Source organism: Varanus komodoensis, unplaced genomic scaffold, assembly GCF_004798865.1.
Source record: "Varanus komodoensis strain SLA01 unplaced genomic scaffold, ASM479886v1 scaffold27, whole genome shotgun sequence".
Taxonomy (NCBI): Eukaryota; Metazoa; Chordata; class Lepidosauria; order Squamata; family Varanidae; genus Varanus; species Varanus komodoensis.
Genome location: NW_025335701.1, coordinates 7,261,598 through 7,261,909, shown reverse-complemented (window position 1 = coordinate 7,261,909; position 312 = coordinate 7,261,598). Strand labels below are relative to the sequence as shown.

The 312-nt window shown below is 82.1% G+C and overlaps 1 protein-coding gene across 2 annotated transcripts in view; it reads left to right on the top strand.

Moving 5' to 3' along the window:
• The window catches only part of SLC12A4 (solute carrier family 12 member 4), a 64,700-nt gene continuing 64,388 nt past the window's right edge, over nucleotides 1-312 (top strand). For both annotated transcript variants that reach the window (XM_044434312.1, XM_044434311.1), the window contains exon 1: nucleotides 1-189. In XM_044434312.1, coding sequence (XP_044290247.1) covers nucleotides 30-189 — 160 coding nt within the window. In that variant the 5' untranslated portion in view covers nucleotides 1-29. The remainder of the gene's footprint in view (nucleotides 190-312) is intronic.

The window sequence follows — 312 nt, the reverse complement described above, 5'->3', positions numbered from 1 at the left end:
CCGGCGAGGCGGCGGCGCGGGCCGGGGCGATGCCGCACTTCACCGTGGTGCCGGTGGAGGGCCAGCCGCGCGCCGACTACGACAGCCTGGAGGGGCTCCGCCGCGTGGACTACAGCGAGCCCGGCGGCTCCGACGGGGCGCGGCGCGCCTCCCGCCAGCGCGACGTCTACGACTCGCTCAGCTCCGACGGTGAGTGGCGAGCGGGCCCGGGCGCGGCGGCTCTCCCTCCGCCTCGCCCCGCGCCGCGCCCCGCCGCGCCGCGCCTCGCCTCGCCTCCGCGCCGCGCTGCTCCGAGCGGCGCCCTGGAGCGGG